We start from the raw sequence: 24438 nt of genomic DNA, 5'->3' as shown, positions 1-24438 counted from the left end.
CAATAGAAAACGTGTAGCGGACAATATTTAAAAGTTATGGCCGTTTGAAACCGAAATACGCAGCTGTAGTCTTACACAAACCGAGCTAAACGCCTTAACGAGGCGGTGCGCGCTCCCGCGTGCGAAAATTAATTCCTGGCAGACAGTCACTTTTTGGCACGACACCTGTCGAGGTAGCCAGTTTTGCTGTTACAATGGATTCAGCGACCCCCACTTTGGATCACGGCTATGGGCTTCCTCAAAGAGGTGTGGCAACTTTGCTTGCGACACGGTCCGTGCATGAAGTGCAATTCATTATATACTGATTTACTCATTCTCCTTTTCTCCACTTTCAAAACGAAATAAGAAAAAGGGAAACCGTAGGCGGGGCCAGTCGCCGGACTTTCAAATTAAAACGCCCAAGAGCATTTGAAGCGCAACATCGGCAAATATTTGTAACTCTTGAAGGATTGCGGTCGTGTTTTGACACATAATGAGACCCACATTGTTAACATTAATCAACGTAACAATCATTTATTTAAATCATTTATTTAACCAAGCTATTTAACCAAGTGCTGACAACTGTCGATTACGTTACGACTCATGGCGTTTGCTAAAGGAATGACAGGTCAGTCATCTCGCCACCGTCGGGTCACTTACAGAATCACATGCCAAAAAAGCTAAGTTTTCTGTGCATCCTGCTTCATTAGACTGCAGCGATATCACGACCTTGTCGACACCTGATGAGGAGGAATTTAGCGCATCTGCGGTGTTCCGGTGATTTTCCGTTTATGATGAGACTGAAATCGCGTCCTCCTGCTTGGCCGGTTGATGCTCTCATGCCCAGGAAGATGCTCTAATGTTGTGCCGATCTTTGCAAGTATTCTAAACAGTGATTTATTACAGTTTATTGTCGCCGTTTAGACATGCTCCATCATTGGACTTCCTGTCTCAGAGCCTGCTTTACCTGCGGGAGAATAACAGCCACTCAACCTGCCTCACAATAACTGAACTCATTGTGAGCCATGACTGCCCTAATGTGCATCGCATCATCTTTATGAGGCAGATTCTGTGGTAAAGTGTGTGTGATCAGATGATCCGTCACACAACATCCAGGTGTTACTGTATGTACAGAGCAGATGAGTGCCTCCAGAGGATCTTTTTATTTTCCACCACCTACCTTCAGTATTGGTTTAGTAGTCATCATACCTGAGAGACTGGTTCTACATCAACAGCGCTGCATGGTGAGCTCAGCAATGGATCCGCTGCAGTTTGCCTACCAGCCTGGCATCAGAGTAGAGGCGCCATCATCTACCTCCTCCATCGTTCCCTGGCCCACTTTTAGAAGCCCAGCAGCACTGTGAGGATTCTGTTCTTTGACTTCTCCAGTGCCTTTAATACCATACAGCCGTCTCTCTTAATGGACAAATTGGAGTCAGCTGGTGTGGACAATTACCTTACAGAGTGGATACTGGACCACCTCACAAACTGTCCCCAGTTTGTGAGGGTCTGGGCCTGCGTGTCGGACACTCTGACCTGCAGTTTGGGAGCCCCACAGGGCACTGTCCTGGCCCCCTTCCTCTTCACCCTCTACACTGCAGACTTCAGATACAACTCATCCAGCTGTGTTCTGCAGAAGTTCTCAGATGACTCTGCAATTTTTGGACCTATCACTGACAATGATGATGCAGAGCACAGAGAACTGACAAAGAACTTTGTGGACTGGTGTCAGCAGAACCACCTTCTAATCAATGCAGGGAAGAGAGGAGATGGTGTTGGACTTCCACAGATGTCAGTCTACACCCCCTCCTCCAGTGAACATTCAGGGAATGAACATCCACAGAATGGACTCTTACAAGTACCTGGATGTTCACCTTAACAACAAACTAGACTGGACTAACAACACAGACGCACTATACGGGAAGGGTCAGAGCAGACTCTACCTACTAAGAAGGCTGAGGTCCTTTGGAGTGAAGGGGACACTCCTGAGGACTCTCTATGGCTTTGTGGTGTCATCAGCCATCCTGTACAGTGTGGTCTGCTGGAGTGCAGCATCACAGGAAGGAAGAAGCTGGATAAGGTCATTAAGAAGTCCAGCTCTGTCCTGGGCTGCACTCTGGAGTCAGTGAGGGAGGTGGGAGACAGAAGGGTTCTGTCAAAATTCACATCCATGCTGGACCACGAGTCTCCCCCACTGCAGGACACACTGTCTGCCCTGGAGAGCAGATGCAGTGACAGACTGATCCACCCTCGCTGTGGGAAGGAGAGATTCCGCAGGTCTTTCCTTCTTGCTGCTCTCAGACTTTATAATGAACAATTATAACAGGGTGCACATTTCTACCACACTGCCACACACACGCTACATCTCCAGAGCAATTGCACCAGTCGCTTTAATATCTCGCTCACTTTGTTTGGTGCAGTCACCTTACCTCATGGTTATATGTACATGATGTTGATAACCTGTGGAGTTCTAAGTTCTAATTTCCTATAATTATTATTATTATTTCTTCTGTATATATGTCTATATGTCTCTGTGCTGTTGCAACATGGTAATTTCCTCATCGCGGGACAATAAAGGTATTCTATCTATCTATCTACCTTGCATTGAACATCTTACGTGCATGTTCTTATGATAGTAAAGCAGCAGTCCCTTTTTTCACAAAACATTTGTAGTCAGAACTGCCCATATGTTTTTTAACCAATGTTTATTTACCAAGTTTAAATCTGCCAACTCACAAAGTCTTCAACATCTTCAAGGCTGAACTTTATAGAACATGTAAAATGTATTATTATCTATAAGCATAGAAACATATAAAACAATGGCCTAATTATTTGAAAACATGTTGCTAAAAGAGCTACAGACTGTTTTCCTCAGATCAGGATGACCGATGAATCAGAAACAACAGTGCATCCTGGAACACTGTGGGTTCACCTCTTGTAATGCAGTCCTATGACCTATATGAGGCAGAGAGACAGTCATCATTGACACAAATGTCCTCTTTTGGCCAAAATCCCTTCCGAACCCCAGAACAACAACAGCATGCAGAGCTATGATTTGGGACTGCATTACAAGAGGTGAACCCACAGTGTTCCAGGATGCACTGTTGTTTCTGATTCATCTGTCATCTGCACGTAAGATGTTCAATGCAAGGTATGATGACTACTAAACCAATACTGAAGGTAGGTGGTGGAAAATAAAAAGATCCTGTGCAGGCACTCATCTGCTCTGTACATACAGTAACACCTGGATGTTGCGTGACGGATCATCTGATCACACACAATTTGTCACAGAATCTTCCTCACAAAGATGATGCGATGCACATTACGGCAGTCATGGCTCACAATGAGTTCAGTTATTGTGAGGCAGGTTGAGTGGCTGTTATTCTCCCGCAGGTAAAGCAGGCTCTGAGACAGGAAGTCCAATGATGGAGCATGTCTAAACAGCCACAATAAACTGTAATAAATCACTGTTTAAAATACTTGCAAAAATCGGCACAACATTAGAGCGTCTTCCTGGGCACAAGAGCATCAACCGGCCAAGCAGGAGGACGCGATTTCAGTCTCATCATAAACGGAAAATCACCGGAACACCGCAGATGCGCTAAATTCTTCCACATCAGGTGTCGACAAGGTCGTGATATCGCTGCAGTCTAATGAAGCAGGATGCCCCGAAAACTTTGTTGGCAGGTGATTGTGTAAGTGACCCGACGGTGGCGAGATGACTGACCTGTCATTCCTTTAGCAAACGCCATGAGTCGTAACGTAATCGACAGTTGTCAGCACTGAGACGGGCTAAATAAACAATTGTTACGTTGGTTAATGTTATCAATGTGGGTCTCCTTATGTGTCAAAACACGACCGCAATCCTTCAAGAGTTACAAATATTTGCCGATGTTGCGCTTCAAATGCTCTTGGGCGTTTTAATTTGAAAGTCCGGCGACTGGCCCCGCCCCCGGTTTCCCTTTTTCTTATTTCGTTTTGAAAGTGGAGAAAAGGAGAATGAGTAAATCAGTATATCACAAATGTGTTTTACCGATTTACGGAAACGAAACACAGCATAAAAAGACGTTATTCAATTTTCATTTTACACATAAATAATGAATTGCACTCCATGCACGGACCTGTACCCCCTCCCTTTCCACGTTTCCCATTTACTTTTCCAATTACTTTAAATCCCTAAAAATCATGATTTAACGCAGCAAAAAGGCCAGGAAAATATAGTCATGTATTTTTAGGTTTCTGCTTTTTTAGTGCTCCATTTGTTTATTTTTTTGTCTGTGCTCTCATTTTTTATGTTTTTTTTATTTTATTTTTTTCTACCTGTTTTCTACCTATTTGTCATCTCATATGTTTGTAAAATGTAAAAATATGTTACTAAAGAAAAACATTTTTTCACAGCTTCCTGTTGTGCGTTAATGCTTCCGGTTTGCGTTACGTAGGTAATGCATTTCTATTAAAAGTCTCAAAAACAAAACGCAAAACGACCTGAGGAGTAGTTCACTATTGGGATTCAGTGGGTTTTCTGTAATTGATGTCTAGCATGGATCTCCCGAACCCTCCTGAAGGTAAGTGGTGCATTCCAGCGAAGTGTGGTTTTCACGATATTTTAATTAGCTTCTATGCTAGCTACCGGTAGCAATCTGCTATGTAAAACCACTGACACTACCATTACACATTAAGCATTCGCCTTACCTTAGTAACACGGGCAGTGAATTAAGTACAAGCCGTAATGTTACAGTTATCTGTATAGCTTCTGTCGAGATATTAAACAATTTGGACAATCGCATAAGTATGAACGCACCAATGCTAACTTGGCTAACTAGCATAGCTTTAATGTGCATGACTCGCAATTGAAGTCAGTTTTTATTTGATTTTAAATTTGTATCGATTATCAAGCTATAATGTCAGATATGCACAATAATGTAGGAAAATATCGTTCCCTTTGGCGTTGTCTCATGATGTCTACTGTCCGCATTACGGGCTTTCTAGGGTAGCGGCTTCAGCCTGCTCGGTTTATAAAATGTACCCACAGTTACCGATCTTTTTATGTTCCCTTCATCTTTATAGGGTCCAATGATCTGTTATGGTTTTAAATACAATTTTAGCCTAATGTGACGTTTTCCTTTCTTTTGAATAAAAAACAGTATCATTGATTTATATAGTTTTTATTACTTATATTATTTTATATATTCGTAATTTATTTTGTATATTTTATTCTGTATGTTTTCATATAAATGTGTTTTAAAATGTGTTTTATGTTTTCTGAAATCATTTAGATAGTTAGACAATAACAAGTCATAGAAATATCTGACTTGTGACTCTACCATAAATGCCAGCCTTTTTTCTAAGTTTTTCTTCTTTTTATATATTTTTTTAATCTGTACACTAACTGTGTAGTTTTCTCGTGCAGATCAAGAGCTAAGGAATGTGATTGACAAGTTGGCCCAGTTTGTTGCTCGGAACGGGCCAGAGTTCGAAAAGATGACCATGGAGAAACAGAAGGACAACCCTAAGTTCTCATTCCTTTTTGGTGGAGAATACTTCAACTACTACAAGTGCAAACTTGCTATGGAGCAACAGCAACGTATGTAGACAAAGGGACAGTCCACTATCAAACTATAATTTGTGCATATATGTATATGTTGTGGGACAAATTTGTTAATCTTGTAAGATCACTGAAAACTCTTCACAACTACATGGCACACAACAGAAGCAGTTCAGTTTAGCTGTAGCCATTCAAGTTAGTGTAAAAGAGCAGATACACAGCTAACTGCAAATATTATATCTGGGCTGTATTACTTTCTGTTACTCTGAACTACTGAATCAGGAAATCTCCAAGAATAAACAAATCCCCTGAGTCTAATAAACAAACCAATTGAAATGAGTTGTAAATATCTAACTAGTGGGAATTTTATCAAAAAAATAACAGGTTCTTTTATTTCGTAGTTCAGAGTAAGTAATGCAATATTGAATTAACTCTCCCACAGCATATTAATAATGTGTATTCTGTTTTTTTCCCTATTTGTTGGGCATTCAAAGCCTTTTAAAAGCATCATTGTCAAGCATATACTGTATCAACTCACATTTACCTCGTACACTGTGGGCATACCTGTAAAAGTCAGCTGCAGGGCAGCAGTACAACCTCTCTCACCTGTGATTTCCTGTGTTGAACTTGAGCAGGACTGCTAGGAAGATCTCCTTGGCCAATAAAAAAGGGGTAAAAATAATCAAATGTGAAATTATTATATAATTTATTGCCTGAAAGTGTAAGTTAATTGATGGATGTAATAGATAATTTATACTTGATTATAATTATACTTAATTTATAATTATAATTCTATCCTGTTGCCCAGGTTGCATAAAAAAATTGCCAAATCTATCATCCGAATAATTCGCTGTAGCGACCCATGACGGGATAAGCAGAAAGTTTTGACTAGGTGGAGATTCAAATTTGTGGCCACTTCAATAGCAAAGTTTCAAGAGTAAGGTTGTTTTATTGATCATGACATGCATTGTTCATTGCAATTCATTTGAATGGACGTTGTTGAAGGGCCCTGAATGCTCTATTGTTATTGTTAGTACACCGTACTAACAATTACTGTGCCATGATGTAATTAAAAAGTCCAACATTCAAATCTGTTTCACGTGAGAGGAGACTGGAGTCATGGATTGAACTCCTTTTACCTTCTTTGTTATGCCTCTGCATTATGCTATTAAGTACTTACTGCGAAATTCAAGAATAACTTGAACTAATTCCCAAATATTTTCCAGTATCTCAGTTTCAGTTAAATAAATCTAAGCTACTTGGACACAAGGACAATTCCTGTGTCATGTTTGCCAGAATCTCTGGTGAGCAGGTTGTTGTACATGTGGAGGTGATTACAGCTCCATTACTCAAAGCACGTCCATGGCCATACTAGGGCTGCATATTGGCAACACATATTAGATTAACACTCTAAGAATATATGGAAATTTTCATAAATCAACCATCCATCCATTTTCGACCGCTTATCCAGGGCAGCACTCTCAGCAGAAAGCTCCAGACTTCCCTCTCCCCAAACAATTCCTCCAGCTCTTCCGGTGGGACCCCAAGGTGTTCCCAGGCCAGCTGGGGGACATAGTCCCTCCCCTGTGTCCTGGGTCTTCCCTGAGGCCTCCTAATGGTGGCACATGCCTGGACATGACGTCTGCTCCGAGCTGCTTCCGAGTGACAGAACTCCTCACCCCATTTCTAAGGGTGCACCCAGCCACCCTGCGGAGGAAACTAATTTTGGCCGCTTGTCATTTCGGTCTTGACCCAAAGCTGGTGGCCATAGGTGAGGTTAGGAACGTAGATTGACTGGTAAATCGAGAAATTCCCCTTTCACCGACCACATTACTGCAGCCGCCGCACCGATCCGTCCATCAATCTCACACTCCTTTCTTCCCTCACTCGTGACCAAGATCCCCAGATACTTCCAATCTCTGGACAACCAGTCTGGCTATTAGGAAATGGAATAAATCAACCAAAAGTCGTTATATTTAACCTCTGGTTAAAGGAGACTGAGAACTAGGTGTTGCAGGCGGTTGGCCCCTGATAATTGCCTCTGCCAGAACAAGAGCCCATCACGGAGCTTCATGTTGCGTCATGTGTCATGACAAACTGTCTGGGTTCCGTTGTGCCGCAAGCTAGTCCCTCTATGTGGCAAGGACCGCGTCTGCTTTTTGACTCTGCTGGAGAGCTGCCCCTCTCTAGCAGGGTCAGACTCTTAGAGGTGGCAGGGATAATTCCTAAAACATCACTCTCTGCCAAAGAGAAAATGCTGTTCTACTTTCCAACATTTACTGCATAGGTTGAGGGAACTGAACCACACAACCCTGGTCGGTGGACATTCTCCGTCTGATGCTTCGACCTAACACTGGTGTGTCTGCTAGCTGCTCCTACCATTGGGCAAGTGTCACCCAAATAATTGGGGGCACTGTCTCAGCTGCTCATGAACCATAAAGAAAAAATAGTCCAGTTTGATTAGGGTGAAATGCTGAAGTGCATGGTCCACATGAAAAGCATGTGGACGATGTGCTGACTCATGACTCTACTAAACTGCCTTGCCTCCACATCTGGCACCACTTTAGCAGTTGGTGTAAGAGTGACTACTGTTGGTGAAATGGCGCTAAGGCTTGCTAGGCCTTTTTAGCAATTAGCTAAACACCTAGCAGTTTTTTGCTTGCCAGTTATGTACAACACAAATGAATGAAATGCTTCGTATTAAAAGTGTCCGCACTGCATGTATTTGTTGAAGGTTATGGTTAGATGTAATGTTTATAGTTAGATACATAGACACATTTTTCACTCACCAGGGCTTGATTTAACTGTTGACTCTGTAGTTGTAGTCAGTCAGGTCCAGGTTGCAGATCACATGATCAAGGTTGCATGCAGCTCTACTGTTAATGAAATGCATTAAAGTTTGCTTCTCTCCACTTAGATCCCTCTACCCACGAAGGAGAGGAGTATAAATCTGAAGGTATTTATTTAAAAACCGACTTGTCAGCTCTTCAGTTCAAATCCAAAATCCCAGAATAGCATAGCATTTTGTTTTTACACATCTTTGCTTGACACATCACCTTTGCTTGGTTTGTTTATCATTATTCTTGTTGACATGTTAGAGTTTTTCTATGTATTGTGCCAGTTGCAGGGAGGATAAGGTCTAATGGATATATAGACATTTAATAGAGTACTAGAGATGTACATAGTCTTAAAAACAAACCTGTGGTTCTTCATAATTTTGCTCTAATAATGATGATGCCACCAAGGTCGTTTTATTAAACTGTCTAGGCATTTATCTTTTGGATGTCTGCTTTAGGCTACTGATTTCTGAATTGTCCCGTGGAGCTAACCCCCTCAGGTTCGAAGGTGTTGCGTGTTGTATGCTGTAAGACTTCAGCATCATTAGGAAGATAATCAGTCTTCTTTAGGGAAGAACTTGTGAATTATCAAGTTGCGTGTGAGGAAAAGTTTAAGGGTGTAATTAAAACAGTGAGTGTTTGGTGAGGCTGTCAAATGAATGTGTTGTGTGAAATGTGTTAACGTTCAGTGTTGACTGAATTGAGTTTCTGTTGTGTTGAGCTATTTAATTTTATTTTAATTCAAGTTTTGTCAACACATCTACTTGTGAAGGATGAAGACAGTATTTTGTGTCTGTGTGGTTTGTGGGTATTAATGTGTGGCAGCTTTATATACCGATTAGCTGATACGACCAGAGCGTCTCTATTTAGGATTAGCTACTTTAAGGTTTAGGGGAAGGAATAAAATAATAAAAAGTTATCTTCGTGCCTTTTGCATATTTTTCTTTACTCTAAAGTTTATTCGCTCTATGGAAGTTGCTGTAATAAACAGAACTTTATTGGCTCTTTTTAAAGCTCAGCTTTTTGTTCTATGCTCATGTTATATCTATTTGTGCTATATTAATTTAACAAGCTACCTCTTCTGTGATGTCTCTTAGCCATCTGCACCACACTCCATCGATTCTCACATTTCCGGAGACTTCTTCATGTTTTTGTGTTCCCTGGTGTTGTTTTTGTAGATTTGTACAACCCAGGTGCCAGTGATGTGGTTGATATCCCCCCTCCTCCAATTACTATGATCGCTCCACCAGTCATTCCTGCACATTCTGCACCCTCTATAGATGAGGTGATTCAACAGAGCCAGTGGAATCTGCAGCAGCAGGAACAGCATCTGCACACCCTAAGACAGGTAACATAAAAAATGAAAATAAAATGTACTTCAATCCCAGGTTCGTCAGAGGAAATAGTTGTGAATGCACAGTATCACAGTCTTGTAGAGAGAGATCTTGTGAGTGTCAACAGAGCAATTAACCATTTTTGAAGTTTCTTTGATTACAACTTTTTGCTAAGTTCATTTGGTGTTTTTGGTGAATGCGTGCTTTTTGGTTAGGTGTGTACACATGTTTACATACATGTGCATACATATTCACTGAGCTAATGAGGAAGCACGTGGTAGGTCCCCTCAGCCTTAAATTGGCTGTGAGGATGAACGCGGTGATTATTTTTCTGGACATTGTGGATAAGGTTCACAAAGTGATCGAACATAGCATTGTCATTAACGGCGATTCCATTTCCATTCCATTCATCAGGCTCAAAATTCAAATGGAAATGCATTTGTCAATTGGCAACTCAATGTGCAATATTGTTGCTGATTTTGAAAATATTGCATTTGAATAAAGACACCCCTAAACCACGAGAAAATTAAATGCAATTGATTAAGTCTTTTAAATTAATGAAACTGAGTATTAAATCAACACTTTTTAATAATGTATTACCATTTTTAGAATGCATTTTCAAAAAGCATATTGAATTGCCATTTGAAAAATGTATTTTCAAATTAAATGACCATATAGCATATTGAATTCTCAATTGCAAAATGCATTGCCTTTTGAATAACGACTACAATAAACCATGACAATACGAAATGCAATTGATTTTTGGTTTTAATTTAAACATTAAGTTAATAAAACTGGGTATTGAATTGCCACTTTCAGTTTTAAATTGACTAATGCCTTGCCATTTGAATTTTGAGCCTGATAAACTTCAATACCGTGTCTCCTCTTACGCAACCTGCTAAAAAATAACTGTAAAAGAAAAACATCCCACCTTTCATTAGCGATGACCTGAAAAAAAATCTATCTAGAAACGATGGAGAGTCTCCGCTATCAAAGTTGCCATCCGGCTGCAATAACCTGAACTGCGTCATGTGATTTCTCACAGGCGTCATGTGTACATGGTCCTTAATAACAGGGAGGATGAACTGAATCTGGGTTTTAGGTTTAGAGTTAATAATTATGCTTATGTATTGTTTATCACATCAGAGACTATGAAATGTTTTGGTTGTGGCAAAGAAGGAAATTTCATCAGAGCCTGCCCAAACAAAGCTGGGGGGAATTCCCACCAACTATACAGCTGATTATGGCAGAGAGGATACACATGGTGGAGAGGCTGACAGACAGGAGGACAGTGGAGAAGGTGCAGGCGGAGGGGGGGACAGGTGCAGAAGGTGCAGGCGGAGGGGAGGACAGATGGAGAAGGTGCAGGCGGAGGGGAGGACAGGTGGAGAAGGTGCAGACGGGGGGGAGGACAGGTGGAAAAGGTGCAGACGGAGGGGAGGACGGTGGTTGAGACTGTAACAATCTGAACAGGCTGAAGTGAAATGGTAAATGGTATATAGCGTTTTAACCACCCTTCCGGGATCCAAAGCGCTTTACATTACTTCTCATTTACCCATTCACACTCACATTCACACACTGATGTTAGCAAGACTTCAACAAAAGTGAAGTTGCTAATACGTCATCTGTGGAAAGGCAGAGTGAAAATGAGGTGGAAATGTGTGATGAGGACTCAAATCTAAACAGTGCTGTAACTGAACAGAATGCAGGGATGGGGGAAGGTGTAAACGTCATGTAAAAAGAAGAGAAATTACAGTTAGCACCCAAGATCAATTAGAATAGTCAGCCAACCGCTACTTCTAGAGTGAGACTTTAGTGATGCTGAGGTCTCTCTATGCTCAGACAGTGAAATGTCCCGGTCACCCACTCCCAAGCCGTACCCTGGTGATTGGGTTAAGTTGGGTTGGGTTTTCTGCTGCATTTAACCCTGTGCTGTTGTTGTAACATTATGAAATTTATTGTAGTCCTGCTCCCCTCAGAAATCCTCATATTTAAATGTGTGTATGTATTTATATTTGAGATTTCATTATCATTATTATTGCTAATTATTATTTGTCATCTTTTTCGTGGTCCTTTTTATATTCTGGTCTCTCTGTGATGTGAAGTTGATCCATTTAAACAACAACATTATAAGAATGGGGCTCATTTCTCTGACTGCTTTACTGTAGGAACAAGTGAGTGCAGCCATAGCTCTAGCGATGGAACAGCAGACCCAGAAACTGCTTCTGGAAACTCAGTTGGACATTACTGAGTTTGACAACCTGCTGCAGCCCATCATAGACACCTGCACCAAAGATGCTATCTCTGTAAGTCTGGCCTAATGGCGTCTGGGTAGTCTTTATGCCCCGTTATGTCATTCCGGAATGATCCAAAAACAAGTTTTGTATATGATTCATGTGCTTGTGTTCCTCTCAGGCTGGGAAAAACTGGATGTTCAATAATGCAAAGACTCAGCAGCACTGTGACCTGATGACATCACATCTTCGCAACCGCATAACTGCTGAGGGAGCACATTTTGAGCTCCGTCTGCATCTCATCTATTTAACCAATGATGTTCTCCATCACTGGTAAACAAACCTATTTTTATTAAAAAAACGTGAATTATTCTGTTCTTAATGAAGTTGTATTTGGTCTAGTAAAGGCATCACATTTGTTTGAGGTTTTTGATTAATGGCCATTCTTTCAAATATATGTGCGTTGGACTGCTGCAGTTTCTTGAATAATCATTCGCATCTTATCCCTGAAGAATAGTGATTAGTGATTAAAATGATGTGGGATGATTTAAAGAGTTAAATGTTTTAATGTGTCCTTTCAGCCAACGGAAACAGCAGAAGGATTTGTTAGCAGCACTGCAGAAGGTTGTGGTTCCTATTTACGCCACTAGCTTCCTGGCTGTAGAAGAAGAGAAGCAGCAGAAGATAACAAGGGTATATCTCATGATTTTATTCATTCGTCACATGAAAATGTTGAGTAACAATTATGGGCTTAAAAAATTTAAAAGGTATCGTAAAATCTATGGCAAATATCGGATAAGTCTTTTGGAGTCTTAAACATCCTAAATTAAATAAAGCTTTAGGCCAGTCAGAAAAAAACTGCAGGTCATCATCTTGTCATGTGTTATTGAACATTGCAATAAATGATTCATATACATGCTGAACAGTCCAGTGTGACCTGATCAGATGACAGATCCTACTGTAGATCTGCCGGTGTGACACCACTACCAACACTGCTACACTCCAACTGTTGGTGCACACTGCCAAGAGTGCTACACCCCAACTGTATAGATACAACATATAGCTATTTCTCCATGGATCTGTGTGTTTTATATTGTTCCCACCCCGCTCAGTTGCTGCAGCTTTGGGAGAAGAACGGTTACTTTGATGAGGAGACAATTCAGCAACTCCAGAATCCAGCGCTGGGCCTTGGCCAGTACCAGGTGAACATAAAGCCATAGCTCTGACCAGCTGCTTTATTTTCTGGCACCAGATAAAGTGTTCGCTTGCACCATCATACCACCTAGTTAATACTGACTGTAATAATTTTTTTCACTGCTATAACTAGTGCACATAATGCTCCCGTATATCTTTTTTTAATCTTTTTTCGGTGCAGTTATGCAGAAGGACCGAGTACCTGTAGTAACGATAGTGCTGTGACTCACTTTGATCCTTGTTTGTCTCAGGCATCACTGATAACGGAGTATGCTGCTGTAGTGCAGCCAATACAACTGGCCTTCCAGCAGCAGATCCAAGGCTTGAAGACGCAGCATGAAGAGTTTGTTGCCAGCCTGAAGCAGCAGCAGCAGCAGCAACCCTCATCTGCAGCCGTGCCTCAGCTAACTGCCCACACCGAGCAGGAGAAGACCCCATCGCTGAGCACACAAGCTGGTGAGCAGACTTTAAAAAGCGTAATTTACTTAACCTCAGTATAATCATTTTCCCTGGTGGACGAGAGGGTCGCTTCCCTGCGCCTTCGGGTGAGGGATAGGTCACTCACCGTCATTTGTGCTACCAAATGGTAGTGTGGAGTACTTCTTGGGGTCCCTGGAGGGAGTGATGGAAAGCGCTCCAACTGGGGACCCCATCGTTCTTCTAGGAGATTTCAATGCCCACGTAGGTAACGACAGTGATACCTGGAGAGGCGTGATTGAGAGGAACGGCCTCCCTCATCTGAACCCGAATGGTGTTATGTTATTGGACTTCTGTGCTAGGCACAGTTTGGCCATAACAAACACCATGTTCAAACATAAGGGTGTCCATCGGTGCACATGGCACCAGGACACCCTAGGCCGGAGGTCGATGATAGAGTTTGTAGTCTTTTCACCTGACCTTCGGCCATATGTTTTGGACACTTGGGTGAAGAGAGGGGCTGAGCTGTCAACTGATCATCACCTGGTGGTGAGAAGGATCCGCTGGCAGGGAAGGACGCTGGAATGACTTGGCAGGCCCAAACATATTGTGAGGGTCTGTTGGGAACGCCTGGCTGAACCCTCTGTCAGACGGACCTTTAACTCACACCTCCGGGAGAGCTTCGACCAGATTCCGAGGGAGGTTGGAGACATAGAGTCCGAGTGGACCATGTTCTCCGTCTCCATCGTCAACGCGGCCGTTCGGAGCTGTGGACGCAGGGTCTCCGGTGCCTGTCGTGGTGGTAATCCCCGAACCCGGTGGTGGACGCCGGAGGTAAGGGACGCCATCAAGCTGAAGAAAGAGTCCTACCAGGTATGGTTGACCTGTGGGACTCCTGAGGCAGCTGATGTGTACCGGCAGGCCAAGCGTGCTGCAGCCCGTGCCGTTGCGGAGGCAAAAACTCAGGCTTAGGAGGAGTTCGGGGAGGCCATGGAGGAGGACTATCGCTCGGCCTCAAAGAGATTCTGGCAAACTGTTCGGCGCCTCAGGAGGGGGAAGCAGTTCTTTACCAACTCTGTCTTGGGGAGCTGTTGACCTCAACTGGGGATGTTATTGGACGGTGGAAGGAGTACTTTGAGGATCTCCTCAACCCCTTCGACATGCCTTCTGCTGAGGAAGCAGAGGCAGGGGACTTAGAGGCGGACTCGCCCATCACCCAGGCTGAGTCACCGAGGTAGTTAGTAAGCTCCTCGGTGGCAGAGCAGTGGGGGTGGATGAGATCCATCCTGAGTACCTCAAGTCTCTGGATGTTGTGGGGCTGTCTTGGGTGACACGCCTCTGCAACATCGCGTGGACGAGGGGGACAGTTCCTCTGGACTGGACAACCGGGGTGGTTGTCCCTCTTCACAAAAAGGGGGACAGGAGAGTGTGTTCCAACTATAGGGGGATCACACTTCTCAGCCTCCCTGGGAAAGTCTAAGCCAGGGTACTGGAGAGGCGTGCGCTGGTGTGGTTTGCAGCTGAGTGTGAAGCGGCTGGAATGAGAATCAGTTCCTCCAAATCTGAGGCCATGGTTCTCGACCGGAAAAAGGTGGTTTGCTCTCCCCAGGTTGGAGAGGAGTTCCTGCCCCAAGTGGAGGAGATTAAGTATCTTGGGGTCTTGTTCACAAGTGAGGGAAGGAAGGAGCGTGAGTTTGACAGACGGATCGGTGCGGTGGCTGCAGTAATGCGGTCGGTGTATCGGTCCATCGTGGTGAAGAGGGAGCTGAGCCAAAAGGCAAAGCTCTCAATTTACCGGTCAATCTATGTTCCTACCCTCACCTATGGTCATGAGCTTTGGGTCATGACCGAAACGGCAAGGTCACGGATACAAGCGGCTGAAATGAGCTTCCTCCGCAGGGTGGCTGGGCGCTCCCTTAGAGATAAGGTGAGGAGCTCTGTCACCCGGGAGGAGCTCGGAGTAGAGTCGCTGCTCCTCCACATCGAGAGGAGCCAGTTGAGGTGGCTCGGACATCTGGTTCGGATGCCTCCTGGACGCCTCCTTGGGGAGGTGTTCCGGGCATTCCGGTAGGAGGCCCCGAGGAAGACCCAGGACTCGCTGGAGAGACTACGTCTGCCCCCGCGACCCGGCCCTGGATAAGCGGATGAAAATGGATGGATAGATAGATGGATCAGTATAATGCTCCTCATATTTCTGTGCAGCATTTAATTTGTAGATGGCAGTTTTGGTCATTTAGAGGTTGAATTTTATATTTGGGACAGGTTCTTTTTAAATATGTTTGCGTTTTGTGTGTTGTGTTTGCAAGGCGATGTCAAAACACCCATGTCGGCTCCTCCACCTGGAGAATTTGAGGGAGCATCTTCCAGACCACAGGACCCCAGCAACCCCAGCGGACCCTCAGATATTTCCTCTAACAAGCCTGCCTGGTATGACCCCCAGCACATGGGTCCCTGGAACCCTAACCAGCCGGTAAATATCTGTGTGAGTGCGTGCGTTGTTTTATTTATGTATGTAAGTAATTATTTATGTAAGTTAGTCAGTATTATCAAATTCTAGGATCCACATTTAGTGGGAAATAATTGGAGTTCCGGATTCTTTCCATAATTTTACATTTCCTTCTCTGTAGCCTCCCTTTGACCCAAATCACCCCCCACCTCCGTGCCCTCCCTGGAACAGCCATGAAGGAATCTGGAATGACCAGAGGGATCCAGGGAACTGGAGTGCAGGTCCACCCAGAGAAGGAGGACCCTGGACCGGGCCAGGTGGTTCTGACCCAGGCCCTTCTTCTTGGAACTCCTATGACCAGCAACCACCATGGGGAAACCAGCCTGAACAGCCACCCTGGGGCCAGAGAGACCCTCCATTTCCTCCTCGAATGCAGGCATAGCTTTCTTTTACCATTTGTATGATATTTAATTATTTATTTTCATCTAGTTTATCAGGGTAGTATATCTTTTTTTTAGTAGGGTTAGTATATCTATTATATCAAATGTGTTAGGGCATACATTTGGTTATGTGTGTTCTCACTTTCTCGCCTTAAGTTCTGCAGTAACAGCATCATTCTCCACAACGAAGTGTACATATTTGTATTCTCCATACTCCAGTCCCATGATGTAATAAATATCATCATATGCCACACAATCTGCCCACACTACATTTGTGATCTCTGTGTTAGGCACGAATGATATATATTTGTATCCTTTTGTATACGTCTGTTATATACTAATACCAATACTGGTATTTGCAGAGACCCCCACATTTCAGAGGGCCTTTTCCTCCCCACCAGCAACCACCTCCTTTCAACCAGCCACCTCCGCCACCACATGGCTTTGGACGATTCCCACCACGCTTCATGCAGGATGAATTTCCTCCCAGGCCCCACTATGACAGGCCATCGTACACCCCACACAGCTTTGATTATGCTCAAGGAGAATATCCTGGAGGTGAGTGCAGTTACAGGTCTGCATGTCTAACTAAATAAGATTAGATGTGTGAAAGCAAATGCATTTAATGAATACATTTCCTTTGCAATTATTGTCAGATATGCCAGGTCCCCCTCCTCCCCACCACCACCCGAGTCAGAGGCTCCCTCCTCCAGGCTTGGGGGCAGATCATCCTCCCTGGGGTGGAAGCCAGCATCCAGATTTTGGCCCACCACCACATGGCTTCAATGGCCATTCGCCCCATATGCGTCATCGTCAGCATCCAGTCCAGGATGATCCCAGTCTGGTCCCCAATGTCCCCTATTTTGACCTGCCAGCTGGTTTAATGGCTCCTCTGGTCAAAGTAAGTCACCTGCCTCTGGTTTAAGGGCTTTATTTGTTAGTCCTTCATTAAAATGTGTGCAGCATGTACAGCTGTGCCAACTATTGCACATTTATTTCCTGGTAAATTCTATTTTAAGCCATTTAAATTTTGTCTTTAAATGCGTATTGTAACTTGGCCAAGCTGAACACATACGTAGATTTATTTATCGAAGAAATCTGGAACAAACACTGTTCACTGTTGCTGATAAATAACTGCTATTTATTAATTATCTAAATTGTTAATTAATTAAGTACCTATTTGGTACACTGTCTTTCACAAAATTGTGGAAACAGTATTTAAGTTGAAGAAGATGCTTTCCATGAGGACTGAAGAAGTCACACTGGTGCATCCCTAAACTCAACGCAGTCAGTAATGATCAAATCAGCTAGGAAAGCAAACAGGACAAAAGCTCCCAATGAGCCAGGTGGGCTAGCCTGCTCTGTACGTTCGCATATTCAGATGGACAGATTTGCCTTTAGAGCGTTCCACATGTCTTAAAAATGCCCCTTGTCTGGTGATCAGCTGGAGGACTGTGATTACAAACCTCTGGACCCTAAAGACATCCGACTGCCGCCTCCCATGCCACCTAGCGATCGGTTGTTAGCTGCCGTGGAAGCTTTCTACAGTCCCCCATCCCACGATCGGCCCAGAAACAGGTACACACACTGACAGCAAGATCGTTGGGGCAGAAATGAACTGATGGTGTCAATGCATTAGACGTTATTATCAAGGCTGTTTACGTTCTGTGTTCAGGTGAAAGGATAGAGTCAAGTCATGCAATAAAAAACACACTAGTCATTATGAATATGGTATTTACCGTATTTTCTTGACTATAGAGCGCACCTGTATATAAGCCGCAACCACTCTATTTAAAAAAAATAATTTAAAAAAACCATAAACAAGCCGCACCGGTTATAAGCCGCAGATATCTATGTTGAAAAAATGATATGTACTGCATGTACAGAACGATTTTGAACTGTAAATGTACCTGTATGTACCTGAATAGAATCTTTCCTAACAGTGCCATTTAACACGTCAGCAACTAAGATGGAACAGAACCAAGAGGAAATAACCGGTATTTATTTACCGCTGAAACCCATACAGCCGTCTTCTTCGGTGTCTGAGTTTAACAGCCTAAGAAGCGCTTCGTCACTTCTTCGTCTAAATCAGTCTCGCTCTCCATGTCACTGTAATCCTCCGGTAAAGTTGGCTCTGAAGGTGCGCCGCTCTCTTCGCGTAGCACTCCAGCCTTTCGGAACCCGGTGGTTATGGTGGATTCTTTCACAGCACTCCACGCTGTTAAGATTCACTGACTGACATCAGAAAAGGTTGCTCACCATAGATTCATTCATTCAAGTTTGCGTGCAGCAGCGCGGTTTCCTTCCTGGATAGCAAGATCGATGGCCTTCAACTTAAAACTTGCATCATACGAACTTCTTTGTGTGGGTTCCATGATGAAGGGGCGAGGATTTGAAAATAATTAAGAGTTGGTAATTTGCCGCTCGTGTTCTATCTGCTAAAGCAAAGGTAGCGTATTCTTCTTTGCATTAAGTTTTCGTCTATCTTCTTTTTTATTCTAATTCCGGTTAGAGCACCCCTAGCGGTGGAAGAAAAATCCACAGAATAGCCGCACCTTTTAATAAGCCTCATGGTTCAAAACCTATGAAAAAAGTAGCGGCTTATGGTCAAGAAAATACGGTAATGTTTATTTGATATCATCTTTCCCTCATTAGGTTTTTATACTTTTGTTTCAGTGTTTACTACATTTAATTACCTTGAATGAAAGTAACCCTGTTCTGGTTCCTGTCAGGCAACTTCTAGTTGCACTTTTCATCAGCTATACTCAGCATAGTCTGCATGTGGGTAGTGCTGATGGATGGTGCAGGTCATAGAGTTGATCACCTGCTCTGGTTGGTTCCTATCAGTGAAGGCTGGGAACAGAATGGTCTGTATGAGTTCTTCAGAGCCAAGATGAGAGCCAGGAGGAAAAAGGGCCAGGAGAAACGCAACAGGTGAGTGTGTGCTGCCTTTTAACTCGACCTCTTCACATGCATGTGAGCTTTTTTTATTCTCAGAAGTTACACAAGTTCCTAGTTATTCCAGAAGGTGCCTTCATCCCAAGTGGAGAGCACAGCTCAGACGTCTGACTCTCCGCCTTCCCTCCCTAACTTTTCCATTTCTCCTGTCATGGCTTTCCCCAGTGCTCGTGGTGGCAGCCGCTCCAGAAGCCGCTCTCGCAGCAGGGGCAGGTCCTCGTCTCGCTCTAGTTCCCACTCTTCAAAGTCTTCCAGGTCTAGGTCCCGCTCATCTCGTTCCGGCTCACGGAGCCGCTCCCGCTCCTACTCACGGTCCAGGTCTGGAAACACGCATATCTGTATATTATATTCTAAATAGGCAAACCGAAATGTAGTAGCCCTCTTCATAAAAACAAAGAAAACAATCTTTCAGCACCTAGCAGAACCAACATGTTTATCTATAAAATCACTACAATTATTTTTTATTTTTTTTAATTCCATTAAAAACATAGACCAGAGAGCTCATCTTCAGTGCATTAACCACAGTTCATTGGAACCATCTACAAAGTGACTACTCTGATAATGATGTGCTGCCGTCATTAAGGAAGTCGTGATCTCTAGCATGCATCTAAGTTAGTCCAGAACTTTGTGAACAGCTAATCACAGTAATATATTATTCAAGTTTGTTTAAAAACAATTCATATAGTTATTAACATGACGTAGCTCAGGGTTTTGTGTGACTTCATTAAGTGGGCTAATAGGTTTGTGTTTTAACTGTGTTTAACATTTATTTATTCATCTATTACATAGACCTATTTTACGTTGTGAAGTGCCCTAACCTCAAATCAAAGCTCCTAGCAGGTCTGCTTAATTCAGCATCTTGCACAATACTCCAAAACCTCTGGCTTCTGGAATACCATAAAGCACAATATACTGAGCCAGAGCAAATTACCAGAGTTTTTTCAACAATCATTATTATGCTACAGAATGAATTGCGACATATTACACATTCCTGATGATGAATAAAGAAGGTTTTTTGATTAGGTTTATGTAGTGGAACACAGGGGTCATTGTTCCTTTTATCCTCGAATCTGGTAGTTACGACTTCATGATACAAATCTGGAGCATGCTCTGCATCACGTGTCCTTTCCTAGGTCCAGAAGCAGATCAAGGTCATCTGGGAGCGGCTCTCGCTCTAGATCCAGATCGCGTTCACGGTCTCCTGCTAAGAGACGGCGTGATCACAAATCAAGGAGCGTGTCTCCTCCGTAAGCTCCCCTCTTCATATTTTTAGTGTATTTGCACATTTTGTATTATAGATGACAACACATGCTGCTTTCTACAGCTCCACAACAGGGATGGGGGTTCCTCCATCCAAACTGTCTGGAGACATGAGGCTAGGGGAGGAGAATAAGGGCCACCAGCTGCTCATGAAAATGGGTTAGTGTTACACTGATTTCATTTGAATAATTTTTATGTACAGTTCCTCCAGAAAGTAAAATGGATGTCATATTGTATACACCAATTACCATAGTTTTCTTCTCTCCTTCCTTCGTATCATCTCTGCTGTAGGCTGGAGTGGCTTAGGTGGTTTGGGGGCAAAGGAGCAGGGCATCCAGGACCCCATCAAAGGAGGAGATGTCCGGGATAAGTGGGACCAGTACAAAGGTGTGGGGGTGTCTCTGGATGACCCCTATGAGAATTATCGCAGGAACAAGAGCTACAACTTTGTTGCTCGCATGAAGGCACGAGAGGAAGGTACATACATTTTAACTCTATACATCCCAGGCCTATTTTTCGGGGTCTTCCAAAGGATGGCATAGCCATGTTAAAGATGGATATTTCTCTGCAAGCATAAGGTCTATTTGAAATCTTTTGGTGTCATAATGCAGGCGGCAATTCTGAGATGTAATAAGGAGTGTAAAAATTAGTGTAAGTCTTACTCATGCGATATTTATCAATAATTTTAAAATCCTTCAGTTCTGTCTGAAGAATAATCAATTTTTTTAGGATGAATATCTCTGTAAATAGTGGCCTCAGCAACCTCTAACCTCTATATAATCATAGCACAATTAGTGAACATTAACTCAGCAAAAAGATGGTTTTGATGAAGTGAAGCAGGATATAATTATAATGATTTCAATGTGAACAGTCAGATGAGGTTCTCAGTCGACTAGGTGCTATAGTCCACTAGTCAGTGTGGACTATAGCACCTAAAATAGCAATAAAAGTGAGCAATATATCCAAATATTAGTTATTTATACCTATCTGACACATATGTCCACCAGAGGGCAGGTGTCTGTGGCCATATCTCTGCCTAGCAACAACTGACTGTGGTCAATGAGGTGTCATTTTACTGACTAGAAGCTATGCAATTGGCCTGAAAGCAACAAGCCAAGATTGACAGAACTCCAAGCCAGTAAGAGTCACCCAATCGTTTTATGGCCTTTGTGCAATACCAAACATGACCTGATGGTGGACCTATAAATCACTTCAGACAAGCCGTGTGGGAGGGCTAAGAAGTCACAGAGTGACTATACTGGTTCACCAGTAATATGGACTTTATATGACAATAATTGAATATTTATATTATTTATTTAGCTAGCGATTAGCTTAGCATTTATCGTTCGTCACTCATAATTTGCTACCTGTACAAGCTAGCCTGCTTTGGCACATATCTTTGGCACATATTCCTTAGAATCGTAGCTTTCAGTTGAGCCATAGATCATTAGGTTTGGATAAAGTACCATAGTGGTAGAGCTGTAAATGTGTCATGGGCTAACATTAGCAGCTAATGCTAATGCTAATTTTTTTTTTTACTGAGGCTATGTTTCATACACCTAAAAGACATTTATATAGTGCCATAGCCCATGTTCTACTGTCTAATTCTATGTTAGACATATCTCTACTCAGACAAACGGACCCAGTCTGGACCAATTCTCCCATATGTGGGAGAGCTGGGGTGGGTACTTTACTCAGGTACAATTATTGTGACAAGTGATGGGGATCAAGCTTAATCCCACTTGAGATTCAAAGACATGTAACTCTATCTATCTATCTCTATATCTCTCTATCTCTCTCTTTCTCTTTTTTTCTCACTCTCACTCACTGACAACAAAAAAACTCAAGGCACATAGAAAAAAAACATAAAGTATACTTTAGAACACAGATTTATTTAGGCAAGCCAAGACAGCTGTAGCAGGTGGCAACAGAGACCATAAACATTTTATAATGGAAGGGACCTCCATCAGCTCCAGGTTTACTGTGGGTAGTCAGTTGGACATAAAGTTCAGAAGTTTGTTTTATCATGATTAATTTTTTAGGTTTTTTTTACCTGGTCAAATTAAATATTATTCAATATAGCTGGATGAGCTTGTATACCTGAAGACATCACAGCAAGGCTACAGTATGGAATAAATGAAATATGAGCAGAACGTTGGTCCATACTGTTCATTGTCTATTTGGATCTTGGTCTGTGATTCCACTGGGACATGGTTATAAAGCTGCTTTTTTACGGTTGACTGTCATTCAAGCAGCGTAATCACGGTATGGGCTGCTCACGAACCAGCTCTAAATCTAAGCTTTGTCAGAGATAGTTTCTACATTCTTTAGATGAAGCGTTTGTTATTCTGTGATATGATTCTAATGTCCATGTTTAACTCCATCTATCTTTTCTTGATTCAGTCAATCGGGAACCACAGGAGGCCCCTTCAACTGAGTGATGTCTTCAGATGGAGACAGCCTACCTCCTCATCGTCCATTTGCATTTACAACAAGGATCTGAATTCCTCTGCCTTTACATGCACAAAGTACCAATCCATGTATGATATGTGAAGAAGCATTTTTACTCTGTTTCAAGTTGTTAGATGTGCATATGTATGAGTGAGCCTCAAATAGGATTTTACATTGAGCTTGTTTTACAAGGATAATGCACCTAAAGTGCAGTAAAGTCTAAACATATGGTCAGTAGTAGGTGAGTGGGAGCCTCGTACATGAATTACTTTAAATTGGCTGTTTTACGTTCTCAAATTTATTACAGAATACGTTGATTCAAACCAGAAAACTCAGTGCTATGACATTTATTGGCAGAGGATAGTGAAAATAATTTAGGCTTCAAAAAGGATCTACTGAGAAATAAACAATAAATACTCCTCCTCACTGTGGTGTTTGGAATTTATTTGGTTTACGTCTAACATTTATGTATTTCTTGCCTACAGTAGTAGAATGTGTTGCCCCAGCCATTTGGCACAGTGGTATAGATATAAAAATTATTAAGTTGATATTTGCTGTAGAGAAAGCAGGGCCCTGCACAGACATTTTTAAAAAATAAAACAATAAAAATATAATAAAGGACAGTTACAAAATATCCAAACAAAGACAAGGTACTCAATTGATATTCTACTAAAATACTACTACTAAAATCTCATCAATACCAATCATTAACGATTGGTAGTTATTGAGTCAGAACCAGAAATTCTCCTTTAAAACAAATAAATTGCATTAGTGCTTTTATTTTGAAAGAATTTACAGGAGACGTGTGGGTAATTACATAACTGTCAGTCTGCAAATAGTCATAATTAACAATTCAAAGGCAAGTGCATGTGTGGGGAATTACTAAACTGGTAATCTTTGAAGTCAAAAGCAGAAATATTGCTATTGAAGCTAATTATTTGGCTTGGTGCTTTTATTTTGAAAGGATTTAGAGGAGGTGTGTGCTTATTTAACACACAATCCAATAGTGTAATTGACTTATCAGTAATAAGCATGGAACTGCTGTGGACACTAAGCATTAGTAATTTGACTTGTCAATCAAACCTGCTGCTGCGCCATTGCCATGGAGACAAAAAGCGGGAAATAAGGGCTTATTTGATTTCACTGTTTGTGAAAGCAGAGTTTCACAAACAGTCTTGTTCCAGTCAAACCATAACAGCTGTCACAAAAATAACTTCACTTATTGAATTCCAAAGCTTGAGCAACTGGTGTGAATTTCATGATGGAGGGCCAAAGATTGTGGCCACAGTCACAATTTCAAAATGTGTCTCCTCCTACGTTTCTCCCAGACGTCTGATGATCAT

At 42.4% G+C, this 24438-nt stretch overlaps 1 protein-coding gene across 4 annotated transcripts; it reads left to right on the top strand.

The window, feature by feature from the left end:
- Positions 1-4108: 4108 nt before the first annotated feature.
- Positions 4109-23521, top strand: cherp (calcium homeostasis endoplasmic reticulum protein). Of its 4 annotated transcripts, none has more exons than XM_029148308.3 (20): positions 4109-4544; positions 5390-5563; positions 8442-8480; positions 9540-9709; positions 11864-12001; positions 12111-12262; positions 12511-12622; positions 13042-13131; positions 13375-13579; positions 15847-16022; positions 16168-16422; positions 16789-16984; positions 17083-17327; positions 17871-18004; positions 19274-19360; positions 19550-19702; positions 20518-20631; positions 20709-20803; positions 20936-21121; positions 23048-23521. In XM_029148308.3, exons 1-20 carry the CDS (start codon positions 4511-4513, stop codon positions 23083-23085), a joined length of 2793 nt encoding a protein of 930 aa, XP_029004141.1. In that variant the 5' UTR covers positions 4109-4510; the 3' UTR covers positions 23086-23521. The 4 variants fall into 4 exon arrangements, with proteins under 4 accessions (XP_029004141.1, XP_029004144.1, XP_029004145.1 ...); XM_029148310.3 differs by having other exon boundaries at positions 4111-4544; positions 15847-16010; XM_029148311.3 differs by lacking the exon at positions 8442-8480.
- Positions 23522-24438: the final 917 nt, after the last annotated feature.

This window comes from Betta splendens, chromosome 4 (genome assembly GCF_900634795.4).
Source record: "Betta splendens chromosome 4, fBetSpl5.4, whole genome shotgun sequence".
Classification (NCBI taxonomy): Eukaryota; Metazoa; Chordata; class Actinopteri; order Anabantiformes; family Osphronemidae; genus Betta; species Betta splendens.
The sequence above is the reverse complement of the archived record's forward strand: the minus strand, read 5'-3'. Positions and strand labels throughout refer to the sequence as shown.